The sequence below is a fragment of the Lolium rigidum genome, chromosome 6, assembly GCF_022539505.1.
Source record: "Lolium rigidum isolate FL_2022 chromosome 6, APGP_CSIRO_Lrig_0.1, whole genome shotgun sequence".
Classification (NCBI taxonomy): domain Eukaryota; kingdom Viridiplantae; phylum Streptophyta; class Magnoliopsida; order Poales; family Poaceae; genus Lolium; species Lolium rigidum.
Window position 1 is genome coordinate 90,222,804 of NC_061513.1, and position 14,655 is coordinate 90,237,458.

General features: G+C 46.9%; 1 protein-coding gene across 1 annotated transcript; it reads left to right on the top strand.

The window, feature by feature from the left end:
* The first annotated feature begins 9,529 nt into the window (after positions 1-9,529).
* LOC124661948 (probable inactive receptor kinase At5g58300) lies at positions 9,530-14,355 on the top strand. The gene is made up of 3 exons (XM_047199836.1): positions 9,530-9,579; positions 11,495-12,850; positions 13,426-14,355. Exons 2-3 carry the CDS (start codon positions 11,563-11,565, stop codon positions 14,037-14,039), a joined length of 1,902 nt encoding a protein of 633 aa, XP_047055792.1. The 5' UTR covers positions 9,530-9,579; positions 11,495-11,562; the 3' UTR covers positions 14,040-14,355.
* Positions 14,356-14,655: the final 300 nt, after the last annotated feature.

Here is a 14,655-nt window from a genome sequence, read left to right on the forward strand (position 1 = left end):
CGCTGGATGATCTGCATGCGTCCCAGCTGCCGATCTTTCTTGTACTAGTACATGAAACATTTTCTTCATCTCATAGAATTCTGATGCCAAGTGCGCCACAACATCTGCATCCCGATCCTGCTTTCTCTTACGGCTTTTGTAACTGTACGGGTCATTTTCCTGGGAAAACCCTACTTTCCACGGAATGGCGCCTTTGCCTCGTACACGTCCTCCGTGTTCAGGATTCCCGAGGGCAAATCTCAGCGCGTCGTTCTCTCTGTGGAACCTGATCTTCCCCTCTTGAGCTTTGGTCGTTGCGTCAATAAGGGCTTCAGTGGGTTTAAACTTTGTCTGTCGGTGAACACACTCCCCTGTCACCGGGTCTAGCGATCCCCCATGCCCGTACCACCAGCTTTTGGCCTTTGGGTCCCATCCCTCTGTACCTAGAGGGATTCCTCGCTGCCTCAGGTCGTCCTCCATCTTCTGCCACTTAGGCTCCGAAAGGCGGTATCCTCCTGGCCCCATAATATGATTGTACGTTTTCTTAGCCACATTTACCTTATTTTTTCCGATATGGCCTTGAATTGCTCCGATTGCTTTTGCCTCACAAATTCGGGCCAATCATCTTTCAGCTTCTCATACTGTCCATTGAAATTCGGAGTCTTCCCCTTCTTGACATATTTATCCGCTAAATTTTTCTTGTATGTCCGGAATGCTTCGGCCATCTTCTGAAGAGCGAACTCTTTGAATAGCCTCTTTCTCTGATGTCCCCCCTCTACCTCGTTCCCCTGTTCATCGATTTTGTTGTATTCCGGAGGAAGAATGAAATGGTCAATAAGCTTTCTCCAGCATTCCTTTTTCGTTCTCTTGCTGACAAAACTGAAACCAACACGTGCCTTCACTGGCTCATGCCATTCCTGGACGGTGCTCGGGACGCTGTCTCTAACAACGACTCCGCATTGGTTGATGAACTTGGTATACGTCGCTTCGGGCTCCAGTGGCCTACCGGTTGCACTGATAACATCGATGTTAAATCTTACTCCTTGTTTCAGCGTCTTGGTTTTACCACGCTTTGTCTTCACCGATTTTTTCGACGATCCGGCCGAGGGCTAAAATAAGAAAGAGAGTCGCGTTAATACACATATTTATTCAAATCGGTAAATTTGTATCACCAGAGGAGCTCAATGTATATATATACCTCGCCGGAGGTGGTTGCTAATTGCTTATCTCCATCATCGTTTGTCGACGGTTGACCTCCATCGACAGTGTCTGTTCCTTCACCTTCACCGTCAAGATTCAGATAATAAGAGACGTCCTCTTCTTCATCTTCTTCGTCCGGCACATAAGGAATGTCGCCGTTTATGATGCCGAAAAGATGTGCCTCAGCTTCCGCATTATATTTTTCCCTAATCGGGTCGGCTCTATCGTCCGCCATATGTGTCACTCCTGAAAACATGTAGTAAAAACTAATTAATCCCGGTAAAGAAGGGGGGCGGTGGCGGTGGCGAAAGGGGGGCGGTGGCGGTGGTGAAAGGGTGGTGGTGGTGGCGGTGGCGAAAGGGGGGCGGTGGCGGTGCCGAGGACAACACACATAGGGGCCTCCCTCGCCGCCCCCCTCGATCCAAAAAAAAACACCGAGCGTATACGGAGGGGGCGACGAGGGGGCGCGGCGCACAAAGTTGTGCGCCGCCCCCTCGCCGCCCCCTCCATATACGCACGGTGGTTAAGTAAAAAATGTTAATTCAAATTTTAGTTAATTAAGTCAAATTTTAGTTAAGTCAAATTTTCCAAATTATTTATAATTAAAATTTTGTTAATTAAGTTAATTTTTTAGTTAACCCAAATTTATAACTAACATTTTGTTAAGATAGAGATTTAATTCCAATTTTGTTAAATTTATAGAGTTAATGTTGTTAAGATAGAGATTTAATTTAAATTTTAGTTAAGTCAAATTTATAATTAAAATTTTGTTAAGTTAAAAAAAAATTGTGGAGAGAGGGGCGCCACATAGTACACGCGCGCCCCTCGATCTCCCGTGCCTGTGACGACGCGCGAGCGGCGCCGGCGGTGGCCGGCCGAAAGGTGCACGGCCGGTGGCGGCGCGTGTGGTGCGCGCCTCGGCGGCCGCCGCCAGTGTGCGGCGTTGTGTGCAGTATGTGTAACTCGCGGCGGCGGAGGAGCAGGGCAGCGCGCGGCGCGGCCGGCAGAGACGTACGGGGGGCGGTGTCCGGCGTAGACGCGGGCGACGAGGAGGCGGCGGCGCAGGAGGGCGGCAACGGAGGAGTCGACGGCGGCGCGGCAGCGGAGGAGTCGATCGATCGACACGCAGCATGTCGGCATGTCCGAGGAAGAAGATGGAACTGAACCGCCGGGACTAAAGCTTACCCTAACATCCTTATCCCACCGACAGTTTTCTTAGATGACACAAAAACCACCTTTAGTCCCGGTTGCACCCACCAGCCGGGACTAAAGCTTACCCAGACGTCCTTATCCCACCGATAGTTTTATTAGATGATACAAAACCACCTTTAGTCCCGGTTGCGCCCAACAGCCGGGACTAAAGATTAGATGACAAGCTCTGGATTCCTCTTCTTCCCGCCATTTCTTCCCTGTCTTCCCGCCTCTTTCTTCCCGCCACTTTCTTCCCGCCTCCTCTCTTCTCGCTGCCATTTTTCCCGCCATTTCTCACTACATATATGTAGCCCGGCTTGGCTAGCATTATCACATCTCTACAATCTCTCATCAGTCTCTCATGGCTTCCACCGTACCCACTCTAACCTACCTGCAGGTGGCGGAGCTTTGCGCCTCGAACTACCCTTGCCCACTGGGCTACCGCGTCCCCGCCGGCTGGAGCCTAAGCGCCGGAGGCGTGCCGGTCCCTCCCGTCCCTCAGTGTACTGCGCGCCGGGCGGCCATCACGAACCACTACTACCTCGACCTCACGCCGGAGCAGCGGATGAATCCCCGCTGGCATCCCGATAACCAGCATACTTGGGACGCCTTCTTCATCAATCGGCGTGAGAGGGCGCTCGCCGGGTATGAGGAGGACGGTCCGCCTCCACGGGAACTTCCACGAGGCCAGCCGTCGGCTATGGTGGTACAGCCGGACTCTGCAGAGCGTCATGGACTACATCACGGCCGGCGATATCCCCCGCCTGCGCTACCCTCAGTTCGAGCCACGAGCGCCGCCCAACGACAGCGACGACGGCAGCGACGACTTAGAAGGCGACGACTACAAGTACAACGACGACGACTATGAAGACTACGAGTATGCATATTATACGCCTAGGCAGGAGTATGACTAAATCACTCCAAATTTCATGTATCATCAGTGGTATCTCGAATCAATCGAATCATTCGAAAATGGACACCAAACACATCACGGATAATATAATTCACATGATCCATTCAACAAAGTTTGGTACAATAAATTATTACACATCATTTCTTCCCTTGTGTCCTCGCTTGCTTACGATTGTGTCGTATCCATGGAGCATCCTCATCATTTAACTTAATGCTTGGGTCGGTGTTCACTTTGAAGGGCGGAATTTCACCAAACATATTATAATCTTCCGACATGTCCGTCTTGTCCTCCACTCCCACGATGTTTCTTTTCCCTGAAAGAACAATGTGGCGCTTTGGATCATCGCATGATGTACTGATCATTTTCTTATCTTTCCGTTTCCTCGGTTTGCTACTCATGTCCTTCACATAGAAAACCTGAGCGACATCTTTGGGTAGGATGAATGGTTTGTCAAGGTAACCAAGATTGTTGAAATCCACCATTGTCATTCCGTATTGCTGGTCCACCTTTACCCCACCTCCTGTTAGCTTAAACCATTTGCACCGGAACAAAGAGACCTTAAAGGAGGGTCCATAGTCAAGTTCCCATATCTCCTCTATGTAACCATAATATGTGACCTTTTGCCCATTCTTGGTTGCTGCATCAAAGCGGACACCACTGTTTTGGTTGGTGCTCTTTTTATCTTGGGCGATCGTGTAAAATGTATTCCCATTTATCTTGTACCCTTGGAAAGTTGTTATAGTCGAAGATGGTGTCTTGGCCAACATGTACAGATGATCTCCAACATCATTGTCATTCATTAAATGTTTTCTCAACCAACTGCCGAAAGTCTCCATGTGGGCCTTTCTAATCTAGGATTCAGGCTTCCCCGGGTTGTCCGAGCGTAAAATATTCTTGTGTTTCTCGAAGTACGGAGCCATCAAGCTGGAATTTGTCAGAACTGTGTGGTATGCTTCAGTCATAGAATGGTCGTCCATACATATTGTTGATTTCCTTCCGATCGTGCCTTTTTCACTTAGTCTCCCCTCGTGCCGCGATCGAGGAAGACCAATCGGCTTAAGGTTAGGAACAAAGTCAGCACAAAACTCAATTACCTCCTCATTTCCATAGCCCTTGGCGATGCTTCCTTCTGGCCTAGCACGGTTACGAACATATTTCTTTAATACTTCCATGAACCTCTCGAAGGGTAACATATTGTGTAGAAATACAGGACCGAGGATGGAAATCTCTTCGACTAGGTGAACCAGGAGGTGCGTCATAATATTGAAGAAGGATGGCGGGAAAACCAACTCGAAACTGACAAGACATTGGACCATATCGTTCTGTAGCCGTGGTAGATCTTCTGGATTGATTACCTTCTGAGAGATTGCATTGAGGAACGCACATAGCTTCACAATGGCTACTCGAATATTTTCCTATTGGAGCCCCCTCAAAGTAATCAGAAGCAATTGTGTCATAATCACGTGGCAGTCGTAAGACTTCAGGTTTTGGAACTTTTTGTCTGCCATGTTTATTATTCCCTTTATATTCGACGAGAATCCAGACGGGACCTTCATACTCTCAGGCATTCAAAAAAGATGACCTTCTCTTCTTTGGTAAGAGCGTAGCTGGCACGACCTTGAAACCATTCCGGATGCCGGTCATCAGGGTCTTTCAAACGTTGCTGGTCCTGCCGTGCTTCCTTTGTATCATTTGTCTTCCCATACACGCCCAAGAAACTTAGCAGGTTCACGCAAATATTCTTCGTAATATGCATCATGTCGATTGCAGAGCGGACATCTCGGACTTTCCAATATTCTAGCTCCCAAAATATAGATTTCTTCTTCCACATGGGTGCGTGCCCGTCAGCTCCCTGCGGAACTGATTGTCCGCTAGAACCCTTTCCAAAGATGACTTTCAAATCCTTGACCATATCAAATACCTCCGCACCAGTACGTTCCGCAGGCTTCGGCCGGTGATCTGCCTTGCTGTTGAAATGCTTGCCTTTTTTCTTACGTTATGATGTCGGTGAAGAAATCGACGATGCCCCAGGTACACGTTCTTCTTAAAATTTGGCAAATACACACTTTCAGTCTCATGTAAGCAGTGTGTGCATGCATTGTATCCCTTATTTCTCTGTCCCGAAAGGTTACTAAGAGCAGGCCAATCGTTGATGGTTACGAAAAGCAACGCTCGTAGGTCAAATTCCTCTTCTTTGTGCTCATCCCACACACGTACACCAGGTCTGCCCCATAATTGTAAAAGTTCATCAACTAATGGCCTTAGGTACACATCGATGTCGTTGCCGGGTTGCTTCGGACCTTGGATGAGCACTGACATCATAATGAACTTCCGCTTCATGCACAACCAAGGAGGAAGGTTGTAGATGCATAGAGTCACGGGCCAGGTGCTATGGCTGGAGCTCTGCTCGCCAAAAGGATTCATGCCATTTGTACTTAGACCAAATCTTATGTTCCTTGCGTCACCTGCAAAATCTTTGAACTCTCTGTCGATCTTTCTCCATTGCGTTCCATCTGCGGGGTGTCTCAACTCCCCGTCCGACTGACGGTCCTCTTTGTGCCATCGCAACAACTTGGCATGCTCTTTGTTCCCGAACAGACGTTTCAACCATAGTTTTAAATAGCTGGCTATAGCTTTTCGAGCAAGGTGCGGCTAAAGGCATTCACGTGCTAAAAGGTGGCTATAGCCCACTATAGCCTGGCTATAGCCTTTTTCGGAGGTCGCGGCTATATCCTATAGCCCGCTATTTAAAACTATGGTTTCAACTGTGGTATTATAGGAGCATACCACATCACCTTTGCGGGAACCCTCTTCCTGGGTTTCTGGCCCTCAACAACGTCACAAGGGTCATCGTCTCTGATCTTATAACGCAATGCAGTGCATACCGGACATTCATTCAAATTCTCGTATTCACCGCGGTAGAGGATGCAGTCGTTAATGCATGCATGTATCTTCAGAACCTCTAAACCTAGAGGGCAGACAACCTTCTTTGCTTCGTACGTACCGGCGGGCAACTCGTTATTCTTTGGAAATATATTCTTCATCATTTTCAACAAATTTTCAAATCCCGAGTCGAGATAGACCTTCCCGTGTCTTCCATTTCAGCAAATCCGAGTGTGCAGCCCAGCTTTTTCGGACCATTATCGCATCCCGGGTACAGCGACTTTTTGTGATCCTCTAACATGCGATCCAAATTCTTCCACTCCTTTTCAGTTTCGCAGGCTCTCCGTGCATCAGCAATGGTCCGACCAAGATCATCAGCGGGCTCATCACGTGCCTCTTCTTCACCTTCCCCTTCACCTTCCCCACCTTCAGCATCCTCCATGAAAGTATCACCGAAATGATCAAGATAGTTATCATCGATGATATCATCCCCTTCTTCATCTTCTTTCATTATAACCCCTCTTTCTCCATGCTTGGTCCAACAATTATATCTTGGCATGAAACCGTGCCGAAGCAGGTGCAGGTGAACTTCTCTTGAGGAAGAGTAACCCTTCTGATTCTTACAAGCAACACATGGACAGATAACAAAACCCCCCTGCTTGTTCGCATTAGCCACTACGAGGAAACCTTTCAAACCCGTAGTGAACTCGCCGGAGAGTCGGTTACCATACATCCATTGCCGATTCATCTGCATTATTATTATATAAAGTATATAATTAACTATCATGTATTTGTTAAACTAACTAGCTAGAAATAATAGAAATTAAACAATGAACTACACACATGCATATTTTATCAATGACACATGAAAGGTTCAAGTTGCTAACCGCGCGATCGAGGAAAAATAAATGAGAAAGCTTAAGTGTGCCTCGGACACTTCATATCATATTTGTTTCATGCTCTCGGTCTTTTCATCGAACACCTTGTGTGCATAAGAGGAACCAAAATCAAACCCACCACCCATTATGAAGATTGTGAAGAGAAGTGGCACCAAATGACTAAGTGAAGTGAGCTGCGTTACCTTTTATAGGGATGGACCTTTAGTCCCGGTTGGCCTGGCCAACCGCAACGAGCCCCGCTGGGCCCAGACTTTTGGTCACGGGTCACCTCCCGAACCGTGACTAAAGACCCCTTTAATCGCGGTTCGAAAGATTTGGGAACTAATGGAGCTGGATGGAAGCCTCATTTTCTACTAGTGTCACATAGGGTTTACCTAACTCTCACTATGCACCGATGTGCAATGCGGCTCTACAATGCACATAGTTTATTTAGCAGCGCGTGAAGAGATCTTCATTCGCACAAAATGTTAAGCATACAAAACTGTGTGCGTATCTGACCCACAAACAGGTTTTCCTTCCCAACCTTCCTAGCGTTTGCGTTTCGGACGATCGTTAACGATTTATGTACTTCTATCATATGTAAATTTTCCTTTCGTTTTATTTATCACCATTCACTATAGTCTACAAAAGAATTTGTGGACTTACTAGATGTCAAGCCTGGTAGGACTATGACGATATTGCAAATGGATTATGGATGGAACACGGAACTTCAGAGGGTTGCGAGTGAGCGGAGTTGGGTGGCTATCACCCAACCAAAATTGTCTAACAAATGATTCAAATTAGGTACCCTCCTTGATATAAGGTGTATAGTTTAATAAAAAAAATCTCCAAAATATAAGGTGTATTGCGTAGAACCACTTATTTGGACAATTTTTTACGGATTCGATTGCATTTTCTTAGCTTATGCTAATTCCTATATTTTCTCAAAGCAATAATTCAGGGGTAATCTTTCCCAAAACTAATGCAACTTTTTCTTAATGTGTGTTTCTTAATTTTCGTGCCAAAAACTATACACCCTATATCTAGGAACGGAGGGAGTATGATTTTTAGACCAAGCGGACCACAAGTGATCGCCCAATGTGAGTTTGATACTTTGGATCGAACGAGTTTGTTTGTAATTTTGTGGTTGAATTGCCTGTGTGATAGTTAAGTCAACAAAAGTGGCATGAAATGATGTCAGGTGCTTGTGGCTTCATTTGCTCTCCTTTTCTTGTACTAGATTTTTCATACGAGTTCAATCTTCAAGCGGGAACTTGGAGGAAGGATATCATGACCGGTTATGATGCTCGAGAGATTATGACCCCATGTTCAAACATTGCTCGTGTCAAATGAAGTGTCAACATAGATCGATATGTAATTATTAACTGTTTCTTAATCCTAATCATAAAGGTTAGATTCAACTTTCAAAAGTAATCCAAACTCAGAGAAGACGGGGAGATTTGCCAAGATGCAATAGGCTTGCAGGAAAGATATGGAGCGAGAATTTGGTGTGCTCCTAGCTCGGTGTGCAATTGTCCGACACTCGGCAAGAACATAGTCGCTGAAGACCATGCACGAGGTGATGACATGCTGCGTGATCATGCACAACATAATCGTTAAGAATAAGCATTCTGATGGCCGCAATGAGCATCAATGGGATCTACAAGGTGAGCTGATTGCGCCAATCCTTAGGGCATTATCCTGGGAGGACTATCTGCATATGAATGTAGAAGTCACTGACGATATCAGATTGAAATATCTACAGAGGGATCTGACTGAGCATCAATGGGCATTGGCTGAGCATGAAGACAATGCCTAGAGGGATACCATCTTATTTTCATGTAGACTTTTTAAAATTTAGATGTAATACCTATGATTTGATTGAAACTGTTTATTTTATTGTTTTGAAACATCCTAATTCATCCTAATTCATGCCGACGCGTAAATACGCCGATCCTTGGACACACCCCAATCACAAACGAACGGGGAGCCAAAAACAATCGTTTCCACGTCCGTCACTCTAGGCAAACGGAGGCACGTCGAAGACTCTGCAGCTATGGTCTACGACGTCGGTCGGTCGCCCTGGCCTGGCTCCCTCGCTAAGGGGCAAACCCGTCACTCTCAGTGGAAAAAAAACAACGACCCCAGGAACTGACACGCTTCTCTTAAATGCACACCAAATTTGCACACACAGTTCCTTCCTACACATACCCACTGGCCACAGCTCCACCACCACTACCCCCATCCACACACACACACACCGCGCGAGGCCACACCCACACGACACACAGAGCACAGCTCAGTCGCAGTGAGATCGCCACTCCCCACCCAGCGGAGCCGCGGCGGTCCGGCGCTCATCTCCGCGCCGCAATGCCGGCCGCGTCCGCCGCAGATCGGGCCGACTGACTGACTCACCCCTCCCGCCTGCCCACGGCCCTCGATCGCCGCGCGACTCTGGATCTCGAGGCGGACGGCGCCGTGCCGTGGAGGGAGCGGGCGCCCCGCCGGTCCTCGATTTCCGCCGGGCAACAAGAGGTTCGGGGCCTTCTCTCTCCCTCCTGCGCTGCCTTCCGTTTCTTCGGTTCGCGTCCTCGGACGCATCGACAGGGGGGAAGCGAAGCGGGGCCGGTCCAAAGCGGGGAGATTGGATGGAACCTGGCCTTGATTCGCCACCTGTTTTAGGACTGTAATCGATCCACTACGGCAATGTAGTTTGCCGCCGTCGTCTCCCGTTTGCGCCTTGGGTAAATAAATGATTTTTCTTCTAGAGAACGTGAGTTTTTTTAGTGCCGGAAAGAGCTGGGTGGTGGCATGACTCGTGAGTGTGTTAATTAAAGAATCACTTTTTTTAGTTAAAGAATCACTTGGTTGGGACTACTCTCTGAAACTAGTTCTTTCATTGCATTCCTTTTCTGGACGAGTTGGTGTTTTTGTCTTCTACTACTATATGTAAGAAATCTCTGCATCTCTAACTTGATTTCGCAGAATAGTTATCTCCAGTTCTTCACTCCAACCAGTTCACAGTCTGCTGTATTTTCTCTCAACGGGTCTGTGTAGGTCGTGCCTTTGTTGTAGCTACCCCATGCAGCCATGAACACTTGCATTGATTTATCCCAGCCGGGCAGCCCCCACTCCCCACCTTCCCCTCCAAAAGACTAAAGCTCCCGACCTTCCTTTCTCTCGCACAGCATCGCATCCGAGACCTTTACCCGAGTTATCTGCCCTTTACTACATGTGCTCTCACTTTTGGTAAGCATCTAGTAACTCAGAACGCAACGGTAACAGGATTCAGGTGTGGACCATTTAAGGTTAGGTGAGCCATAATGTGGTGCTGTACGCTGGTACACTTATGGAGACCCCATTCTTCTGGAGCCTCGTTGAAAGTAGTTCTTGAGATCAACTGTCCACTGTGTTTTTATCATGGCCACCTTGTCCAAAACACAGTGCTTACTCACAAAAGCTAGGGGGGAATTGGCTGTGTGCTCTGTAAAAATGAATGATGGCTGATGAGTGATGTGAGAAGTGTTTACTGTTGGCATATGCAAATTATGCCAACTGCTCCTGTTGAAAAAGATAATACACTAGCAATCAGCTTGATCGTCTTATGCTGAAAGTCTGAGGCTAGAGGAAGAAACAAAATTAGGCTATGAGAGGGGAGTTCACAATGTAGCAGTTGACAAACATGAGGTGCCCAGCATCGGATGCTTCACCATGAAAGAAATTCTCTCTGGGTCCATTATTATATTAGTAGAATGATGGGACTGCACCAGATTTTCCGGTTACACTACAAACTGCCAAGTGCAGTATTCCTGGTTATGCTTAATGATTAGCTTAGGAATGTACAAACGTGACATTTCTGAAACGCTGTCCTGGAACTTGCAAGCCTCAAGGACATTATTGTTGTTTAAGGTGCACTGGTACTGTATATTGGTTATTTGACCAAGTACTCTGTCTGTGTAATTCTGGTCTGTCAACACCTGTTAGCTTAAACAGTTGTGATATGAGGATATATCCTATTTGTTAGCTGGCCTATGGATTTGTTTTTGGTTGATCCAAACTGGGACCTTGAGTTAAAAGCTATGAACATGGATACTGTTAATAGAAGAAAACATGTCATTCATTCAACTCCCAAGCTCTCTCTTTGTATTTTCTAGTGTGTAGATTATTATGTGTGTCTCGTTAAGAATTACGATAGAGTGGAAAATCCGCTCATCGGTCCTTTCATCCTTTTCAAGATCTTTGGAGCATCTTTTTTTTTTTATTAGGAAGTTAATGCCAAAACCTAAAAGTTCATCTAGGTGTGAAGTTTATGCTTCATCTTTCATATTCTGAATTACCTCCTTTTACTTGCTCTTTTTGCACAGTTCTTTTTAGACATATTATCTATTGTTGCTTCGATGTTTTATTCGCTACTTTCACTTACCTTTTGTTTTCTTTCTCGTGCTAGAAGATTGAAGAACTGATGAGAAAGCTTGGATTATACAGTCAAAACCTACTCGCTTGAAGCAAGTCCCAACCATGGAACATCTTATGATTGCTGTATTTCTGCCTGCTGCCATCCTATTTTCCTGCATCCTTAATGCTGAAAGTGCTGATCTGAACTCCGACAAGCAGGCTCTTCTTGCATTTGCTGCGTCACTGCCCCATGGTAGGAAGCTCAACTGGAGCTCCACAACACCTGTCTGCACCTCTTGGGTGGGAGTGACATGCACACAGGACAGTAGCCGTGTACACACATTACGCCTACCTGCAGTAGGACTCTTTGGCCCAATACCCTCGGACACGCTTGGCAAGCTTGATGCCCTGGAGGTATTGAGCCTCAGGTCCAATCGCCTTACTATTGACCTCCCTCCTGATGTGGGATCAATTCCTTCTCTTCATTCCCTCTACCTTCAGCATAATAACCTCTCTGGAATCATACCAACTTCCCTTTCTTCCAGTTTAACATTCCTAGACCTGTCCTACAACACCTTCGATGGAGAAATCCCATTGAGAGTGCAAAATCTAACTGGACTTACTGCAATCCTTCTCCAGAACAACTCTCTTTCTGGACCCATCCCTGACCTCCAACTCCCCAAACTGAGGCATTTCAATGTGAGTAACAACAACCTCAGTGGTCCAATACCACCTTCCCTGCAGAAATTCCCGGCCAGTTCCTTCCTGGGGAATTCCTTTCTGTGCGGGTTTCCATTGGAATCATGTCCTGGAACTGCACCTTCTCCTTCTCCAACACCTTCACCATCAATGCCCAGCAAGACCAAGAAGAGCTTATGGAAAAGGATCAGGACTGGTGTTCTGATTGCAATTGCTGCTGCAGGAGGGGTATTATTGCTCATCTTGATTCTTGTACTGTTGATATGCATTTGCAAGAGAAAGAAAGACAAAGAACCAGCCGCAGCTTCGTCGTCCAAAGGAAAAGCTATTGCAGGTGGAAGGTTAGAAAATCCAAAGGAAGACTACAGCAGTAGTGTTCAGGAAGCAGAGAGGAATAAATTGGTTTTCTTCGAGGGTTCTTCGTATAATTTTGACCTGGAGGATTTGCTGAGAGCTTCAGCTGAGGTACTTGGAAAAGGAAGTTATGGAACCACCTACAAGGCTGTTCTTGAGGATGGCACCACAGTTGTGGTCAAGAGATTGAAGGAAATGGTGGTGGGAAAGAAAGAATTTGAACAACAGATGGAGATAGTTGGCAGGATTGGCCAGCACCAGAATGTTGTTCCACTGCGTGCTTATTATTACTCCAAAGATGAAAAGCTACTGGTGTATGACTATGTCCCATCTGGTAGCCTTGCTGCTGTTTTGCATGGTATGTCATTTGTTATTCCTCTTATATTTGAAACTTATTACCCATTAGTGCTTATGAACTTCTAGCAGTTATGGAACCTACTGCAAGGCCTATTCAACATATTACTCTGTATTAAGCTAGAAATTCTGTAACTCAAGACCCAACTGATATAGGCACTGTAAAAGCATTTTCAACATTTATTAGTTAGAAATCTCTACACTGTAGATTCACTGTGTTATGGCATTTTCTCTAAAAAGTTTAGTTGACGTTGAACATTTCTGTGAATAAACTGGTAGAACCTTATAGTAGATATATAAAGTTATTTGACGTTGAACATCGATAAGCATTTTCAATCAGATTTTTTTATATGATAACACTTAAAATCAGAACAAGTAGAAGGAATCAAGGAGATTCCTTGTGTTTCTCCTAGTTAGTGTTCACTGTAGCACTGCAATGAGATTTAGAAGTGTACTTTGATCCGTGCTAGTAGCTTATATCAGAGGCACCAATCCTTGTTGATAAGACTAGAGTGACCATGGTGTCTGTCGACTGTTCAAATGGAATGACATTACTGTGGTTGACTGTAATTATTTCAGGGAATAAAGCTACTGGTAGAGCTGCATTGGACTGGGATACGAGAGTAAAGATATCTCTTGGTGTGGCCCGTGGACTAGCTCATCTTCACGCGGAGGGAGGCGGGAAGTTCATCCACGGCAACCTCAAATCATCGAACATCCTTCTGTCACAGAACCTCGACGGCTGCGTCTCCGAGTTTGGCCTGGCACAGCTCATGACCACTCTACCTTCTCCCGCACGGCTCATCGGATATCGCGCACCAGAAGTCCTGGAGACCAAGAAGCCAACCCAGAAATCCGACGTCTACAGCTTCGGCGTCCTGCTCCTGGAAATGCTAACCGGAAAGGCCCCTCTCAGGTCCCCTGGCCGCGAAGACTCCATCGAGCACCTGCCGAGATGGGTGCAGTCCGTGGTCCGGGAAGAGTGGACCGCGGAGGTCTTCGACGTGGACCTGCTGCGGCACCCCAACATCGAGGATGAGATGGTCCAGCTGCTCCAGGTCGCCATGGCGTGCGTCGCCATCCCGCCGGAGCAGCGGCCTAAGATGGAGGAGGTGATCAGGAGGATCGCCGAGATCCGGAACTCCTCCTCGGGGGCAATAACACCGCCGGAGGAGACAGGCCAGGCGTCGTGAGAACGCCGAAGACAAGAAAGAGTTCCTTGTGTTTAGCAGAGGTAGCTAGCTAAGCTAGGCTGCATAGTTACTTGCTTATAGATAGCTTCAGCGAAAGTGGATAGCCGGTTGCTTAATTAGTGGGGTGTGAGGTTTCTGTTGATTTTTTCCGTTTCTGGGGTGATTTTGCTCTGGCTCTTAAGATTAGTGGGACTAATTGCTTATTAGTGATCTGAATATGCGATGGCCGTTGCCGTCGTTTGGGTTGGGTAGCTCCTCTGATCTTCAGGGCGTACGTGTGTTGGCAGTATTGTTCTGTAGTTTGTTTGGCAATTTTTTCCTCAGAGTGTGATTATATTCATTGAAGTTCCCTTCTGTTTGTCAGTTTTACCTTGTGTGCATCGCACCAGACGACCAAACTTGTGTTACCTTGGTTCTAGCCCGACACATTGGTGGCTGCGCTTGCTTGGAGTGTTGCTTGGCCGCTGTGGATTGGGTTGGCGACGGCGCGCTCCGTCGTCGCCAGGGCTAGCCCATCTGAGCTCGCCGCCCGTGTCGTCAAGGTGCCTCGACGTGCCGCCGGAGTGCCTGGAACCGACGGAACCCTTCGGGTAAAAGGCAGCTCAGCTCATCTTCC